The sequence below is a fragment of the Eurosta solidaginis genome, chromosome 4 (genome assembly GCF_040869045.1).
Source record: "Eurosta solidaginis isolate ZX-2024a chromosome 4, ASM4086904v1, whole genome shotgun sequence".
NCBI classification, from domain to species: domain Eukaryota; kingdom Metazoa; phylum Arthropoda; class Insecta; order Diptera; family Tephritidae; genus Eurosta; species Eurosta solidaginis.
The window spans coordinates 137345885-137360632 of NC_090322.1; the positions used below are offsets into that span (position 1 = coordinate 137345885).

The window sequence follows — 14748 nt, forward strand, 5'->3', positions numbered from 1 at the left end:
ATTGGGTAACGTTTGGTTGTACAGGTATAAATGAATCGAGATAGATATAGACTTCCATATATCAAAATCATCAGTATCGAAAAAAATTTGATTCACCAAATTTGGTACACGAGCTTATCTGGACCCATAATAGATTGGTATTGAAAATGAGCGAAATCGGATGATAACCACAATAATAACATTTTGGAAAACACAGAAAACCTGATTATTTAGTAAATAATACACCTAGAATGTTGAAATTTGACGTGTGGACTGACATTGAGACTTTTGATAAAAAATTTAAAAAAATTTTGAAATGGGCGTGGCACCGCCCACTTGTGATAAATTCAATTTTACAAATATTATTAATCATAAACCAAAAATCGTTAAACCTATGGTAACAAAATTCGGCAGAGAGGTTACCTTTACCAAAAAGAATGCTTTGAAGAAAAATTAACGAAATCGGTTAAGGACCACTTTTATATATATTTTTATATATATTTTTAAAAGGGTCGTGGACGAATAAAATAAGCGATAGCTTTGCAAAAAAGAGCTTTATATCAATGGTATTTCATTTCCCAAGTGGATTTATAACAATAAATAGGAAAAACTTCAAATTTTTAAAAATGGGCGTGGCACCGCCCCTTTTATGACTAAGCAATTTTCTATGTTTCGGGAGCCATAACTCGACGAAAAATTAACATATCGTAATGAAATTGTGTACCCACATTTTCCTTATAGCAGACAATTTTTCTAGTAAAAATGGACGGGATCGGTTAAAGACCACGGCAAATTAGATATAAAACAAGTTTAAAAAGGTCGTAGACTAGAATAATAAGCTATAACTTAGCAAAAAAGACATTTTTTAAACGGGCGGTGCCACGTGTTATGTAGAAAAGTAATTTATCTGAAATGAAATGTAAAATTGAAGCGCACGCTGAGTATATAATGTTCGGTTACACCCGAACTTAGACACCTTTACTTGTTTTATTTCGGAAAACTTTCTTATGCAAATTTTCGAATAGCAGCGTTTAAACGAGTTGGCAATACGCAGCGAAACACCAGACATTTGCAAGAAAATAAACCAAGGAACCAGGAACAGACGAACAATTTCTTTACAGACTTTATTTATTAAATAAAAACAAGTTTTTCTTGTCCATGCACAAACATTTCGCAATTAACGAGAAAGACAAGAGTGACTTGTGTGGATTCAAGGGGTTGTGTAGCGCAATATATAGCTTCTCCAACCCAATTGTCAACCTCACCTTCGAGCGGCGAATCCCGTTTCACTAACAGACGAGGCTCTGGCGACCCCAAGCTCCTCATGGAACTTGGTGGTGGGGAGGGAGGGATGGCCTGAAGGTTCAATGTGGCCATATAAATCGTTCCCGAGATGGTCGGGCCAGCACCTTAATGGTGTTGTGTTACCGGAGCGTGCCGGATCTGTATCCGGCAAAGGACCATCACATCGATAACACTCCCCAAATCCTTCGGGGAGTAACCTAATCGCTACAACAACAACAACAAGAGTGACCTCCGCAGTCCGAAGGTCTTTTTTAGATTTTTTTTCGATCAGGATCTACATTTTGGCAAGCATGCAGCCGCAATTGTACATAAAATCGAGAGCCGTAAAATCCTCCAACCTATTACCGGCAGCATTTGAGGCAAAGATAAGGAGACGCTCATTACTTTTCCAACTTGATCTTTGGAGGAAACAAGAAGCCTGTCAAAACACGGTTCTTAGAACTGCTACGGGTTGTCTTCTTATGTCCCCAGAATATCACACAGGGAAGAGTACTCCCGCAAGGGAGAGCAATGAAATGTTGAATACCAAGAGACCTGGGCGTACCAACAGGTATGTGACTGAAGAAGTGCCGCATCCCAGGGACTTAAGAAGCCATCTCCGGTTATTCCAGTTTGTGGTAATTTCACAGAAACTGCATGTTCAGTATTTTATTATGCTGCTTTACGTTCAGCCCTTTTGCTTTACTATGTAAAAGATGCTTTGGAGTCATAAAGCGACATCTCGTCGCAGTTCTGAGTTGAAGCCTGCAACTTTTACGGTATTTGTTTTATAAATATGGCGGCACACCAACTGGTTTGTAAGTTGTTATCAACGTTTCCTTATCTGTTTCTCTCTGTTCTTAAGAAGCAACTTCGGTTGCATGTGCTTTGAAGCTAAAATTAAATTATATATTGCGATTATGTACACCGTGGTGTGATGGTAGCGTGCTCCGCCTACCACACCGTATGCCCTGGGTTCAAACCCCAGGCAAAGCAACATAAATATTTTAGAAATAAGGTTTTTCAATTAGAAGACAATTTTTCTAAGCGCGGACGCCCTCGGTAGTGTTGGGCAAGCGCTCCGGGTGTATTTCTGCCATGAAAAGCTCTCAGTGAAAACTCATCTGCCTTGCAGATGCCGTTCAGAGTCGGTATAAAACATGTAGGTCCCATCCGCCCAATTTGTAGGGAAAATCAAGAGGAGCACGACGCAAATTGGAAGAGAAGCTCTGCCTTAGATCTCTTCGGAAGTTATCGCGCCTTACATTTATTATGCCCTATATAAGGATGTTTCATTCCTAAAAAAAATTGTTGTGGTGTAAAAGTAGCGCACTCGCCTAAGGCTTTGTCTTCAAACCATTCAGGTTTCTTCTGAGCACAGCTTTGGTAAAAAGTGTATTTCTTGAAGGACTTCGTAACGAAAACTTATATGCCTACATTTTTTACTCCAACTCCGAACGGCAGATGAGTTTTCACTGAGTAGCTTTAATAGCAGAAATACACTCAGAGGGCGACTCCGCTAAGAAAAATTTGTTTCTAATTAAAAAAACTTGTTTCGTAATTTCGATGTTGCTTTTCTCGGGAATTAATTATAAAGGTTTCGCTAATATTTTTTTATTCCTGTAAAACTTGACGAAATACGCACCCACATTGGATGAAGTCATAAATGTTACCTTTAGCGACGGTCTATGGAAAAATCTCTACAAATTCCAATCTTTTTTCACGAAATTTATTTGGCGGCCTCTTGTATGCATCGCGTCCTCGATATGGTGGCCGAGCCTCAAAGAAAAACACTGGAGGAAAACCTGGCAGGCCTGTCAAAACTCCGCGCCCCAACTGGCATCTGATTGAAGAGGAGCCTCCTTCCAGGAACATATGGAGTCATCTCTGTAAGGCCTATGAAAAAATTTAGCACTCAAAAAGTCATCCGTTTGAAGAAAACAAGCATATCCGTTGTCATCCCCAAAAAATGGAAAAAGGCAAGGATAATTTACTACTTAAGACTGGGAAACCAGCAAACGAAGGCGAGTCACATCGACCGATATCATAGCCAGCGGGTTAGGAGGTCAGAATATACCCGCGGTAGGTATGCCTGGCGTAAGATTCGACTAAAATACCAGATTCAAGGGGTTGTGTAGCACAACCCTTCAGGTTGCCAGCGCAATACATAGCTTCTCCAAACCCAATTGTCAACCTCACCTATCCGCGGCGAATCCTGTTTCACTAACAGACGAGGCTCTGGCAATCCCAAGCTCCTCATGGAACTTGGGAGTGGGGAGGGAGGGATGGCCTTAAGGTTTAATGTGGCTATATAAATCGTTCCCGAGATCGTCGGGCTGAATGGTGTTGTGTTACCGGAGCGTACCGGATCTGTATCCGGCAAAGGACCATCACATCGATAACACTCCCTAAAGCCTTCGGGCAGCAACCTTATCGCTACAACAACACAGCCAGTAGCGAATACATTGGAAACCGTCATGCTTCCTTATTTCACTTCCAATCTTTGCCTAGCCAATCATCACCATGGCTTCCGCAAAATGCATAGCACTACCACCGCGCTAAACGTCATTAACACTGAGATAAATTACGGACTAAATCAGGAAAACCCCCACCGTATGACGGTGCTCGTGGCACTCGACCTGTGAAAAGCTTTTGACACAGTCAACCACGGCACGCTACTCGAAGCGAAGAAGATTCAACCAACCCCTTGTCTGAAAAGATGGACCACAAATTATCTGAATGATAGGCAAACGTCGGTTGAATTTAGGACCGAAACCTCAAAAGCTGGAAGAGCTAAACATGGTGGTGTTGAATCCCGTATATATCTCCCTACTCCGATTCTTTCCTGGGATTTATTTCACTCTAACACACTTTTAGATGTTTTGCTAGGAGAGGTTATAGCCTTAATTGCTTCTTCGTCCAGTGTTTTCTTGAGTCACGGCCACTACTTTCGCCTGAAAACATTACAGTGATCTGCCAGCTTGTAGGATTTGTTTATTTCCGAATCTGCGCAGTACACCGCAGACTCTACTCCTTCCATTAATTTGGAACCATCAGTTTACATGTCTATCTCTGACATTTGAGCGCCCTTGTGCCAACCTTACAACTCTAGTCTGTACGTTTGATGACGCCACACTACTCCGACCGTATGGTCTGCGCTCAAGCTGCCCACAGGCGTTGAGTCTAATTGCAGCTCTTAACGCTATGTTCTTCGCCACCAGGTCTATAGGTAAAATGTGCAGAATGGCATACAGTGCAGCCTTCGTGGTTGTTTTCAGGGCTTCCGTTATGCTTAACATTGAAAGCCTACATACCCCATCCAATTTTTTTAAGGTACGTTCTATTTTGAGTGGCCAACAACCAAACAAGAACTCCTGTAAATATCCAATGCGAGAGAGACGGCGATTAGCCCCACGTACTGGAGTGTACATCCTTTTACATGCATAAAGTGTCGTCGGTGTGTTAACTCTCCTCCACGTTGAGCTCCCACTACAACTTACTGTCAAGACTGATTCCTAGATATTTGGTACAATGTTTCTCCTGTACCTCACCTCCTAGCTTGAGCCTAGACCAGTTCGGGACCGGCCTGATACCTCCTAGTAATCAATAACATACGTCTTCCCCGCGGTGGTGCTCAACCAGACATTAGATGCACAAGTATGTATATCCCGAATCGTCCGATCCGTCAATGAGCTAACTGGTGTAAGGCACTTTCCACTTATAACAACTGATTGTTGGATGTACTTCAATGTACCTAAGACCCTCCATGATCGCCTGTTTAGAGACATTGTTGAAAGTCCCGACTTCTAAAGAGTACTCCTTATATTGAAAAGGTCTCTCTATGTTTATAACCACCCTATGCAGCATCGTGTCTGACTTGGCTTTGGTGTACGCATGTTGTGTTTTTGAGAGAACAGTTTTTAATCCATGTTGGACTTTATATGCACATACATATATCATGATAAAGTTAGCATAGTACAGATAATTTTGTGTAGGATGAACTTTGCTTTTTTCGATCTGTTCTAATACTATTTATTTACTTCTTAATAATAAAACTTAAAGTGCAAATTAAACTTCCTTAACCCTAACGCCATATCCATAACCATCTCCAATGTGATCGATTAATGGTGCCTTAACCTAAAAATCGTGAAAATTTCATAAAAAAAAAAGAAAATTTCATGAAAACGCAAAAATTAACATATTCCACAAAAAATAAGTCTCTTAGTCATAACGTATCCATAACAATGATTAAAATCTACAAAAAGTTATTAAATTCATCAACTCAAATACTTTTAGGTTATGGATATGGCGAGAAACAAAAACCAATTGGTTGGTTATGGTATGCTTATGGCGCTAGCGTTATGGTATGGCACCATTAATCGATTACATTGATTTCCATAAGGTAGGTTCGATCAGCTGTTTTATCTGGTTATGGTTTTATGGTTATAAGTCACCATTAATTAGCCCTTAAGCTCTGACTTACCGAATAATTTAAGCCATTCAAATCCGCATCACCATTTGACAGCCATTCAAAGAATTCCATTGCATTATCTGTGGGATCACCTTCGCCATATGTTGCCAAACAGAAAACAGCCAACGAGTTAGGAATGTCTTTCAATTGCAAAAGTTCTTCCTACAATTTAAGAAAGTGAATAATTACTAGATACTACGATTATGTAAATTTGTACTAGCTTTGGTTGGCACTTAAATACAATCGTATAAAATACAAGGCGGCAAAGTTTTAAGTTGAAAGTAAGGTTAGGTTGAATTGTGGATATAGTAAACGGTATTTAATTGCATCAAATTACCATATCACATTCTTCGGGATCAGCGACCATACCCTTCATACGATAACGTATACCCTCTTTTGCTAGACGACCGGCAAACTCTTCACCAGTACCAGTTTGAGAACCATAAAAGACAACCAAACTGCGGCCTGATGTTTTCAATTTCTTGATAAACGAATTTTCAGAAGCAGTGGCGGTGCTTACTGTTGTTGGCCTAAAAAAATGTACATATTAAAAATTGTAGAAAAATTTTAAATATGAAATATGCACTAGACCGTATCAAAAACAAAAATGTTACCGGATACCCCGTACAACCTCTTCCGCCTTTATATAATTGCGCAATTAACCGTCGCTTTTATAAGATAAGACAACTCTGTCTTCTTCGCAGATAGTCGAAATTGTCTAGGATACATTCGTCCTGCTGTTCTAGACCGAAAGATTATGCCAATTCTAATAGCTGGAGTCTTGACATGGCTAACATGGGCAGGAACACAATGTTTGCTCAAGAGTTTCATCCTGCAGACCACACTTCCTACATCTACCGTAACTGATCAATCGCAGTGCCTGTAAGTATGTCTACCTTGGGCATACGATCCTCGCTATGTAGTGATACGACTAATTTTGTTAATCTAATGCTATACGACTTGCCACTGACATTGGCCTTAGTTAAACAACCCGCTATCTAGCCAAGGGTGCCCCGCTCAAGTGACGGTACAATCAACATCAATGGCCTTAGCAGATGTTATTCGAAGTCAGCAACGAAATGAAAACAAAAAGTTCACGGCAAATTGAAAGAGAAGATTGGCCTTAATCTCTTCTTCTTCTTCATCTAGTTGCGAAAAGAACACTCCCCTACTAAATATATGTATGGCACGTTCTCCTCATAGGTGTATATCGCGCCAAGCTATTCACTTCTGCCGTGTTACATTTATAGGGAAGCCTTCCTTTGCCAGTTTAACCGCTTTTGCGTCTATGTGCATATGATCCGAAGTTCGGTTCTAGTTCTCTCTAGTGCATCTGTGTACAATAAAACACTTTTAAAAGCTGTTTTACGCCAGATTATCGTCTGAATAAGGTCAACGTTAAAAGGCTTCCGTTTTTATGATACCCATCGAAACACAGGTACGAGAGTCTGTTTATCTGTCTGTATTAGATGACACTATAGTATGCTGTACGGCCTGCGCTCAGGCTATCCCGATTATTTAATCCTCGAAGCTTTAAACCTTCACACAATAGGGCAGATAGAAAATCGTGTATGCAATTTAAGGGAGATTGATTTTTTGGTTGTTATTGCTGTTGCGCTGAAGACACTCCCCGAAGGTTTTGGGGAGTGCTATCAATGTTGAAGGTCATTTGCATAATATAGATGTAGTACCGGGACGTACAAGCACATTTAAGGTACTAACTCGACTATCTCGGGTACGATTTAATATGACTACATTGAAACTTCGTCATCCTGCCCCACCCTTCAGTTCCATGAGAAGCTTGGGCAGAGCCTCACCTGTTAAATATGTGTATGATACATTCATATTTGTAACAGGATTCCCCTAGGGTAGGTGAGGTTGACAATTGGGTTGCGGGAGCTATGAAGCTCTTCGGTAATTGGCCTGTTTGCGGAAAAGCCTGCGTTAAGAATTGGGCAGAGTATACTTAAATTCCAGGCTTGCTAGAACCTTTATCGGTTTTTGTTGATTCTGGAAACGCAAAAAACGCTTTCCTAATATAAGGCTGACGACAGAGTGCACGCTATAAGCTATGCTAGGCGAGAAGCAATTTTTATTTTCATACGTATATTCAAACGTTGCTAGCATTCTAACATATACATATAAGAAATCTCGATAAGAAATAATTTGCATAGCTTTCTATATTTATATTATAGCAACGCTCCTCGCTGCCACTATGTCGTCAGCCTAAAGGGAGCGTTATGTACGTGGCCAGTCATTTGCGTGATATAAATCCGGGACATTTCGGCACTATCAACTGTTGATACTGGCCCAACTGTAACGGGAACGATTTTTTACCCTTTATCATTTAACCCGCTGGAACCTTCGGCTTGAATCACTCTGCCATCTACTGGATTTTCTGGTAGTATTTTCGGGTATTACTCCTCTCAGCCAGCAATTAAAACTCACCGAGACGAATAAGAATCCCCGCTAACTCAAGTGCTCCATTAAGTAGGTTGAAAAAAATGTCTTATATATATACTTTAGAAAGCGAACTTTTGTTTTTGATACTGGACGCATGTACGGATGTCTTACTGTATTGAATAGGATCGAATCGGCTCCTCCTCCTTCTTGCGATTGCGCATAAAATACCATGTAGCACCCGCAATTAAAACCAGCAAAAGCGCAATATCTAATATGCCTAAGAACGGCTCATCACCACTTGGAATTTCTTCAATTTTATCAGTTGACATTTTGAGTGCTGCAAATGAACAATAATTACAATTAATATTTTTAAAATGTATTTAATTAAATACCACTTTTTTAAGGCCAGTATAGCAAAATTATTTTATTTAATTTTTCCAGCACAATTACAAATTACATAAATACATCTATATGTACATATGTATGTATATGTCCATTATATAAAAATAAATATGCAATGTGCTAATGTCTGAGCGACGGAATTTATTATTACCGTCGTCGTCACCACCGTCCAAGTCACTGTCGTTACCGTTGGACCTCAGCGTTTTTTGTACTGCCTAGTATATAAATTGCCTAGCTTACGCATTAAATATGCCACGTAAACACTTTCATTTGAAGTGAATATAGGAACAAGTAACGGTGTCTAAGTTCGGGTGTAACCGAACATTACATACTCAGCGTGAGTTTCAATTGTACATTTCCTTTCAGATAAATTACTTTTCTACATAACACGTGGCACCGCCCATTTAAAAAAAAAATGTCTCCCCATTTCCTCTTACAATGATTCAAAACTATTTTTTTTTTTGAGTTATGTTAACAATAATGAGCTTAAAGGCTTTTACTTTTGTTTTTCGAACATATGATCAGTCGATCAAGAATAATCACAAGTGTAAGTTGTGTTTCGGTTATATGTATACCTAGTTGCATAAAGTATATTTTAATGACCATGTATCCGAAATTAATGTCCCCTTTTTATATATTTGTGTTTACTTACAGCCCTGAAGATGGTTTCAGATTGAAGCCGAAATATTGACAAATTAAAAAAACCAATGCAATTTTAAACATTGTGTTTTATTTAACCACGGCCTTTAAGCTCATTATTATTAACATAACATAAACGTATAAGGCTATAAAATTTACCAAATATTTTTTTTTAAGTTATAGCTTATTATTTTCGTCCACGACTCTTTTAAAAATGTTTTATATAAAAGTGGGCGCAGTCTTTAACCGATCTCGTCCATTTTTTCTAGAAATATTTCCTGCTATAGGGAAAATTTGTGTACCCAATTTTATTACGATGCGTTAATTTTTCTTCGAGTTATGGCTCCCGAAACATAGAAAATTGCTTAGTCATAAAAGGGGCGGTCCCACGCCCATTTTTTAAAATTTGAAGTTTTGCCTATTTATTGTTATAAATCCACTTGGCAAATGAAATACCATTGATATAAAGCTCTTTTTTGCAAAGATATAGCTTATTTTATTCGTCCACGACCCTTTTAAAAATCTTTTATATAAAAGTGGGCGTGGTCTTTAACCGATCTCGTCCATTTTTTCTAGAAATATTTCCTGCTATAAGGAAAATGTGGGTACACAATTTCATTACGATGCGTTAATTTTTTGTCGAGTTATGGCTCCCGAAACATAGAAAAGTGCTTAGTCATAAAAGGGGCGGTGCCACGCCCATTTTTAAAAATTTGAAGTTTTTCCTATTTATTGTTATAAATCCACTTGGGAAATGAAATACCATTGATATAAAGCTCTTTTTTGCAAAGATATAGCTTATTTTATTCGTCCACGACCCTTTTCAATTTTTTTTTCAAATTTTTATCAAGAGTCTTAATATCAGTCCACATGTCAAATTTCTACATTCTAGGTGTATTATTTACTAAATAATCAGGTTTTTTGTGTTATATATATAAAAAGTGGGCGTGGTTATCATCCGATTTCGCTCATTTTCAATACCAATCTATTCTGGGTCCAGATAAGGTCGTCCACCAAATTTGGTGAAGATATCTCAATATTTACTCAAGTTATCGTTTAACGGACGGACGCACAGAGTTTCGTGTAGAACAAGCTAGCTGGACAAAAACAAAGTTCTTATTCCAAGAAAAGTGTAATGAGAAATGAAAGAAAACAAACAAAATAACGGATTTTTGCTTTTTTTTTTTGATATTTTTGCTCATATATATTGAGTAATTGAAGTAAGAAGGCAGGAGTGGCCGTAAAATGCATTGATTAATTTGCAAAATTCTTGTTGAATATTAAGCTTCATATTTCTTTTAAGTGAACACTTTTATATAATTTTTTTGATGGATTCTAAGCTCAAAGGTAAGTAAAATTTTTTAGTAGTAATTCTTTCGCAATTAGAGTATTTTCAATATATTTAACATTCCGTTATTAAGAAGAAAAGGTATTGTTTCTCTATATTTTTTAACTTTAGGGACAAAAAAGTTACATACATCCGCGGACATCCGAGCTAAATTTTACATATGTTAGAGTCGCAAGTATTCTCTAATAGTCGAAAGAAAAAACCATTGCGAATTCTTTGCACATCTATTTCTAATTTTTTTTTTTAGATTTAGTTATCTCTACATATAAAATTGGATGTATGTACGTACCAGCTCCGACGAGATATTTGAACCTTTAAAGCTGATCTACAAACGGCAAAACCAGATCCCAGGAACAGGGAACAAACACGTAGCGATAAAACACACAAAAATAAACGCGCAAGGTCAACAAGAGCACACTAAAAGCAAAAAGGCGAAGATCACTGACTTCAACCTGCCACAACCTACCGCACCAGTCACCAAGGCATAAAAACAGGTACATACATAATACAGGTATAACCACACAGGAACGCTACACAAAACAACCCCATTTGGTAGCATCTACGCCAATACCTGAATGTAATATAAATACTGCACAACTGATAACAAATCAGAACGATCAACGACACTTAAGATGGCAGCACAACAATCATCAACTATTCACCCTGTCGGGAAATCAACAACACAAAGCAGTTTAGTTATAACCGTGCCAAGAACGGAGTTTTTTGACATTTGGGTTCAACATTCGAAGGAAACCAGATATAAAGAATTATTGAGTTTTGTTGTACTTAAGTACGATTTAAGCGAAGCAGCCGAGTATTCGATGAAAAGTTTAAGCTTACAAATATCGGCATATTCGTCGAAGCTGGATCAAAAGTGGAACACTTCTGGAAGACATAAGGAGCGATTTTAGAATAAAAACTCGGAGTGACTTTCGGGTCCAGACTTCACATTTACAATAACGTTGGATTCAAAGTTGCCATCAGACCAACCAACCACTTCTTCAGGTAACCCCGGCCCCGGAAGACGAAAGAAGGACTTTGTTAGCTGCAGTGAAAAAACCAAACGGCGTCGAGTGGATGACCATTTTGCAATCTAGAAGTCCTGGTGAGTTACTTTATGCGGCAGAAGTATCAACGCGTATGTCCAGCAACAGAAATGTTGCTAACATTATAAAAAAATCACAGGAAACCACTCAAATATCCGGCAAAAACATGACATGTGAGCCAGATGCAAGATGCTTGAGCAATGTAGAAGCTTTAGCATACTACGTAGATAGCAAGTCGACGACTCATGGGTACAAAACGACTCGGAAGTGGAGCATCAAGGCAGGCTATAAGGTTTATCCATCATTTTATAGTCTAAGAAAAGCTAAGGCAGAATGCTATCCAAATGAAATTGATGTGGGTGAAACACGTGAGGAAATTAAAGTCCAGTCCGTATTAGCGTTTAGTTTTAGCAAATCAAGAAGTTTTTGTTAGTTTATTACCTACAAACTTGACGTATACTTTAATCAGCAAGTGGGGTTGCGATGGAAGCTCTGGCCATAGTACATAGTAGCAAAAGTTTAATGCAGTTCTGACACTGATGAGTTTTTGTTTATATTTTCTTTCGTTCCTCTTCAATTACAGGATGAAAAAGGTAACATTGTTTGGCAGAATCCTCGACCTTCTTCTACCATGTATTGTCGTCCAATTAAATTTATTTTTTCTAAAGAAACAAAAGATTTTATTGTTTTTGAAACGAACAAAGTTTTAGAGGAGATAAATGCGTTGTTGCCAACAAAGTACATGCTCGAAGAATACGAAGTTTCCGTAAATCACAATATGCTTCTAACAATGATTGACGGAAAAGTTTGAATTGCTTTGACTGAAACTTCTTCCGCAGAAAAGTGTTATATTTGTGGTGCCACTCCAAAAGATATGAATAATGAGTTACGGGACTTTACGCCCAACCGAGATAATCTTGGTTTTGGTTTATCTACTCTCCATGCATGGATAAGATGTTTTGAATGCTTGCTTCACAAAAGTTATCGCCTCGAAGTAAAAAAATGGCAGCTTAGGAATGAGGCAGACATATAGCTCCGATCAAAGTGATTTTTTCAGGAAATCTTCTATGAAATTTAGAATAAATATCACAAAGTTTAACGTTTTTATATTGGAAATTAAGGGAGAAATGGCTAAAAATCTTTCTATCTGAACGATCGGTTGTATGTGATATATATTATATATAGCTCCGATCGAAATTATTTTTTCATGAAATTTCCTATGATATATTGGAATAAATATCACCAAGTTTAACATTTTTATATTGGAAATTAAGGGAGAAATTGCCAAAAAACTTTCTATCTGAACGATCGGTTGTAAGGGATATATTTTATATATAGCTCCGATCGAAATGATTTTTACACGAAATCTTCTATGATATATTGGAATAAATATCACCAAGTTTAACGTTTTTATTGGAAATTAAGGGAGAAATTGCCAAAAAACTTTCTATCTGAACGAACGGTTGTAAGGGATATATATTATATATAGCTCCGATCAAAATGATTTTTTCAGGATACCTTCTATGATATATTAGAACATATATCACAGAGTTTCACGTTTATACTTTTTAAATTGCGACAGGAATGACCAAAATCGTCTTATCTGAACGATCGGTTGTATGGGAGATATATGTTATAGTGGTTCGATCCTACCGGATCCGACAGATGTCTAATATAATACAAAAAAACATCCTTGTGCCAAATTTCATTGAGATATCTCAAAATTTGAGGGACTAGTTTGCGTTCAAACATACAGAAGGACATGGCTATATCAACTCAGTTCGTCGCCCTGATCAATTCGGTATACTTAATGGTGAGTCTTCTATATTTCTCAAGGTTATAAACATCGGCCCAAATTTAATATACCATTTCATGTTCATGAAAGGTATAAAAACACCCTTTTTTAATGTTGATGTTTCCGACAACATAAAAGTTTGAGTTGTTTTGGAATCGTTTCAACTGAAGTGTTACGAAAATTAAATTTGCCTAATTACATGTAAAGTTACTCCAGTGGTGAATTACCTTGCTGCGATTTGATTCTTCACTTTTCTACAGGCATGCTTAACGAACGAAACGATATCATTTCGTTACGATAAGAACGTCAAATTAACGTTAATTTGACGATCTTAACGTTAATAAACGAAACGAAGTGACTTCGTTTCGTTTATTAGCGTTGATTATCGTAACGAAATGATATCGTTTCGTTCGTTAAGCATGCCTGCTTTTCTATAACTTACAATTTCTCTTTTTAAAATTTTATAACAATCAGTTATACAAATTTTGTTCGAAACAATCAAGTGTGGCAACTACATGCGAGAGAAGAAATTGAGAATGAGCTGAGATGCAACTGAAAGAATTGAGAATCAGTTTTGTGACTACTATTTTAATTTCTATATTCATATGTATGTATATGTAGCAAGCATACGTATTTATGTATTCACATATTTACGTATTTATAGGGCGGCCGCCGTGGTGTGATGGTAGCGTGCTCCGCCTACCACACCGAAGACCCTGGGTTCCCACCCCGGGCAAAGCAACATCAAAATTTTAGAAACAAGCTTTTTCAATTAGAAGAAAATTTTCTAAGAAGCCAACCTAATAAAACCGCTTTGGGTTTTTTAGCGCACGCAGACAACCGGCGTTTTTTGCCCTAAAGCGGCAATTACCCACCGACGTGTGCCGTACGTACGGACGTTTGTCGTACGAAACACTTTTGACCGAACCCTCAAGCCCGTAGGAATCAATGTGTGCGTCTGTGTACATATACATAACATATTTATGTGTGTATTGTTTACAGATAGGCACTGTTGCCATTGACCATTTTGCATGCATGCTTATGGAAACATCAACTTTTTCCAATTTAATTTTTGATGTTGTGAAAGGCTGGAATTAATATTAAATAAATATAAATAGATTACATATTTATAATCTGCACTTTTACATAATTATTTCGATTTATTTTCACAATTTTTAAATTTAATTAGGTGTTTTTGCATAAAACTGCAAACGGTCAAAAATTAGCGCACAAAAGTTTACTAGGCAACACTGCCGTATTACTCACGAACTAATTGAAAAAGTCAGCATTATAAAATACTTGGGAATAAAAATAGATGATAAGCTGAATTTCAACGAGCACGTGGATTATACGGTAGGAAAAATAGCGAAAAAGTTATATT

The 14748-nt window shown here is 37.7% G+C and overlaps 1 protein-coding gene across 5 annotated transcripts in view; it reads right to left on the bottom strand.

Annotated features, from left to right (window-relative positions):
* Positions 1 to 14748, bottom strand: part of Cpr (Cytochrome P450 reductase) — a 178316-nt gene that overhangs the window by 13678 nt on the left and 149890 nt on the right. For 3 of the 5 annotated variants that reach the window (XM_067783007.1, XM_067783009.1, XM_067783008.1), the window contains 3 exons: positions 8309 to 8474; positions 6072 to 6264; positions 5747 to 5896 (listed from right to left, as the gene is read on the bottom strand). In XM_067783007.1, coding sequence (XP_067639108.1) covers positions 5747 to 5896; positions 6072 to 6264; positions 8309 to 8474 — 509 coding nt within the window. Of the gene's footprint in view, positions 1 to 5746; positions 5897 to 6071; positions 6265 to 8308; positions 8475 to 8529; positions 8685 to 12013; positions 12152 to 14748 lie in introns of those variants that run through there. The other 2 variants (XM_067783010.1, XM_067783011.1) reach the window with 2 other exon arrangements.